The 4021-nt window shown below is 31.7% G+C and overlaps 1 protein-coding gene across 1 annotated transcript in view; it reads right to left on the reverse strand.

Annotated features, from left to right (window-relative positions):
- Positions 1-661: 661 nt before the first annotated feature.
- The window catches only part of LOC102677155 (homeobox protein extradenticle), a 62777-nt gene continuing 59417 nt past the window's right edge, over positions 662-4021 (reverse strand). The window contains exon 11 of the mRNA XM_006614755.2: positions 662-844. Within this exon, the coding sequence (XP_006614818.1) occupies positions 710-844 (135 nt within the window). The 3' untranslated portion in view covers positions 662-709. The remainder of the gene's footprint in view (positions 845-4021) is intronic.

The following is a 4021-nucleotide window of genomic DNA, read 5'->3' on the forward strand; positions in this document are numbered from 1 at the left end:
TACCTTATATAAATTTAATGATTCGAAACTGAAAAACTTCTTATAGGATGACCTATAATAATAAAACAGTCACGTCTGTTATCCCTGAAAAACACGGGGGATAAGAAAACGAATATGAAATTCTCATTTCATTCGTATTAGAAAGAAACGAAATTCGAACCAAGGAGGACAGTTATCGAATACAGTTACAATTGTATAAACTGACCCGCAATAAAACTTACGTGTATCGCCGCATCGTTCTGTGCGCTTGGCCCTCTCTCTTGACGCAAAAAGGAGAAAAATGTTTCAAAACCGGAGAAACTAATGTTATCATTAATCGTAGGAACACCAACGAACATTATTTCCATGTGTGTGGCTCGGAGGTGCGCGTATATCGCATGTGTGTATACGTATGTGGGTGTATGTGGCCGTATGCACAACGAGAGCATGTGCGTGTCGGTATAGTGGGTGACGACGTAGTAGTTCCTGGTTGTCCGGTTAGCAGTACGTCTGCTTTTCTTTCTTTCTTTTTTTTTTTTTTTTTTTTTTTTTCCATTTCTCTGACATACACTCTGCTCTATGTTTTTCCTCTTTTTTTTTCCCCTCGTTTTTGTTGTTGCGTTTTTCCTTTTTTCTCTTTTCTTCTCTCTCTTTCTTTTCTTTCGGTATATATCTCGTTTTATTAGTCTCGTTACCATACTATATAGCTCGCTCATTTCCAAAAGTAATTTTAGACGCGCGGTCGTTTTTCATTCTCTCGGTCAGAATCAGAGTCCGCTGAATCGTGGAGCGGCGGAAATTCCGGAACCGCCTCGCGTTGCTGCATCCATCCCGCCGCGCCTGGCCCCCCAGCCAATGCCTTGCCCTGCGTCATTTTTTTTCGATTTTTTTTTTCAATTGATTTTTAGCCCTCTGTCTTTATCCCCTGCAGGTGGCGACAAAATTGCGTGTCATTGGTCACTAAGCCTCGCCTTCGTTTCACAACTTTACGCATTCTTTTGTCAACAAAGACAGACGTCTCTCGAATTAACCGCGAGAATATATATGTTAAGTTAATGAGTTAACGTACGAAAGCGCGGGCTATTTGAATTGGCTGCTCGTATCAGGATTTCTATCATTATTTTGTTGTAAGAATTTTTTTTCTTATTTGATTTTTCTTTTCTTTTTTTTTTTTTTTTTCTTGTTCTTCTAAAATGCAAAACGACTTTGACTCCCGTTACGAGCACGAAAGGATTTGCCTGCTACATGACACACGAAAAGATTCTAATGATCGAGATGATTTGCGAACAAAGGAACAAACAGCAAAAAAACTATGAAAAATCCTTTCATTCTATTATTAATTTTGCCAATGCAACAAACCGGCGCCTATTCTACTTTCTACGCGAGAAATTTAGAATTTTGCAATTTAGAAACTAAATAATATGAAATGTCTGACATCCGTTCTCTTTCACGCTCTTTCTCTCCCACTTTCTTTCGCCTCGTATCTTATTCACCCAGAAAACCCCAGCCAATCCGTCCCGCAAAAACAAGAAGAAAAAAAAAGAAAAAAAAAAAAATAAAACAATGATAATAAAAAAAAAAAAAAGAAAAAAAAATGAAAAATAGAAGTAATGGTAAACGCACACACGTACTACTGTGTAAGATCAATATAAAACGTATATATAGATTGTAATTCTACATGCAGCCATGCATGCCACGATAATGTCTTTTCTATAATTATCCATCCATAAGGAGTTCTCTGATTTCCGTAATTCGTTACATATCATGATGTGTCTCAGTATGTGTAATATGAAAACGTAAGAGTATGTATGTGTTGCAGTGCGTTGCAAAACTCTTTCAAAGATATTCTAACATGTAAGGTTAAGTATCGAAAGCCATATGACCGCATGGTGCGTTTTTTTTTTCTTTTTAAGGGTGTATCTGCACAGCACAGATAGATTGTAAGTAGCACGTAGTGATAGAACTGGGAAAAATTTGAAATAAATTAAAAATACTTAGAAAATTGAAAAATATTTCTAATAAGCAAATATTATTTTAAGATACTTTACTTATATATATATATTATAGACAAATACTATTTATTATTTACATTTGAATTCGATACAAATAAAAGAATTATTTTTCATTTAATTGGAAGGCAATATGCATTTTTTAATCTTTAGAAAATAGATTATATTTTATCAAGTTTTGATATGTTATTATATATATATATATATATTATACATATATTAATAGTACGATTTCAATATATTAAATTGTAATATATTTGTATTGAAGATAAATATTTGAGATATCATCTTTTTAAAATAGTATGAATCGATATGAAAATATATATTTGAGATATTATTATGCAATTATTATTTTTAATACAGTATTTTATTTGCTTATAATCTTGTTTTTCCCAGCTCTATGTTTGCCTGATCCGCGTGCCATTATGCGCAACAAAGAGGCATGTCTGACAATGAACTGCTACTGTAATCGAGAAAATGATCGAAACGATCTCGTAATCCCTCGACAACTAAAATCACAATAAGCCGCCTAGATTCAGATTCATTAATCCTTTCGGAACCATTTCGTTATCGGTTAAACACAGTCCATAGCGAAATATAAAAAAAAAAAAAAAGAAATAAAAGTTTCTAGTTATTCAACCGATTCCGAATGCCCGACCGTGCCCCATCAAACGGGGTTGGATTAATTTACCCTTTGCTGCCATCAATTTTCGTAATTTATCTATAAAACGAGCTACCTCGTGTTTTTTTTTTCTCACCCAAGGAAGGCATAAAATATTTATAAAAATTTTAATTGGGTCAATTTCAAATTATTATTTTTTGAATTTTGTTTTTCTTTTTTTTTTTTTTACTATTAAACCCACATTAATTCAAGCATTAAAAAAAAAAAAAAAAGAAATAAAAGTTTCTAGTTATTCAACCGATTTCGAATGCTCGACCGTGTCCCATCAAACGTGGTTGGATTAATTTACCATTTGCTGCCATCAATTTTCGTAATTTATCTATAAAACGAGCTACCTCGTGTTTTTTTTTTCTCACCCAAGGAAGGCATAAAATATTTATAAAAATTTTATTGCACATTTGGCAAAGTCTAATTCTAGAGCTCGAAGACGAGAATATCGCGTCGAAAATATCTCGAATACAAAGTACTATAAAAATTCGACATTTCAAAAACTTTAGTTTGGGATATTTGAAAATTGTATTTTTCGTATTTTCTTTTTCTTTTTTTTTTTTTTTTTCTTTCTTTTATAAATTTTGACGTGCATAATCAGAACATTATGGTATTAATTGTCGAAATTCGATTTGAAATTATGTGCATGCGATGTTTCGCGAATTGGATACCATGTTGAATATTCAGCCAATTTGAATGAACGATAGAAACACTAGCACGCGTGAAATTAAAATTAAGTTTAAGAATAAAAGTTAAGTTAAAATTTAAAAAATAATAATAATAAATTAAAAAAACTCTTTTAAAGAATTCAAATTGCATTATTTAAAATTTTAATAGCATCTTATAATGAACGGGAATTAGTATTCAATTCTCGAATTGTATTAAATGCAAGAAAGTCAATAATATTCCAACGATGATTTTATCGATAAAAATATTATTCATTGTAATATTAATTGTATCACATGAAATTTTAAATTGTAATAATAATTTGGCGCTCGCTCGTGCTTCTATTCAACATGACGTAACTCGCAAAACATCTTGAAACTACAGAATTTCACATGCAAATAATCAATGAATTCCAACAAAGAAAACCGTCATTTTCGGATTTTGCGCGTCGAAATATATAAAAAAAAAAAATACTAAAAAAGAAAAAAAAAATCCAAAAATCACAATATCCCCAACCTAAGACTCAGTAAAAAAAATATATATATATTTCAAATATAGATATTTTCTTTTCCAGATGATCCATATTAATTAAATAATTCCCGGCTTCGAGCAAGATACAAGATAAGCACGACACGATGACGTGAGAAAGGCTCGAAATCAAGCGCCAGAAATATCGACGAAAAAAAAAAAAAAAAAA

This window comes from Apis dorsata, unplaced genomic scaffold (genome assembly GCF_000469605.1).
Source record: "Apis dorsata unplaced genomic scaffold, Apis dorsata 1.3 scaffold_196, whole genome shotgun sequence".
Lineage (NCBI taxonomy): Eukaryota > Metazoa > Arthropoda > Insecta > Hymenoptera > Apidae > Apis > Apis dorsata.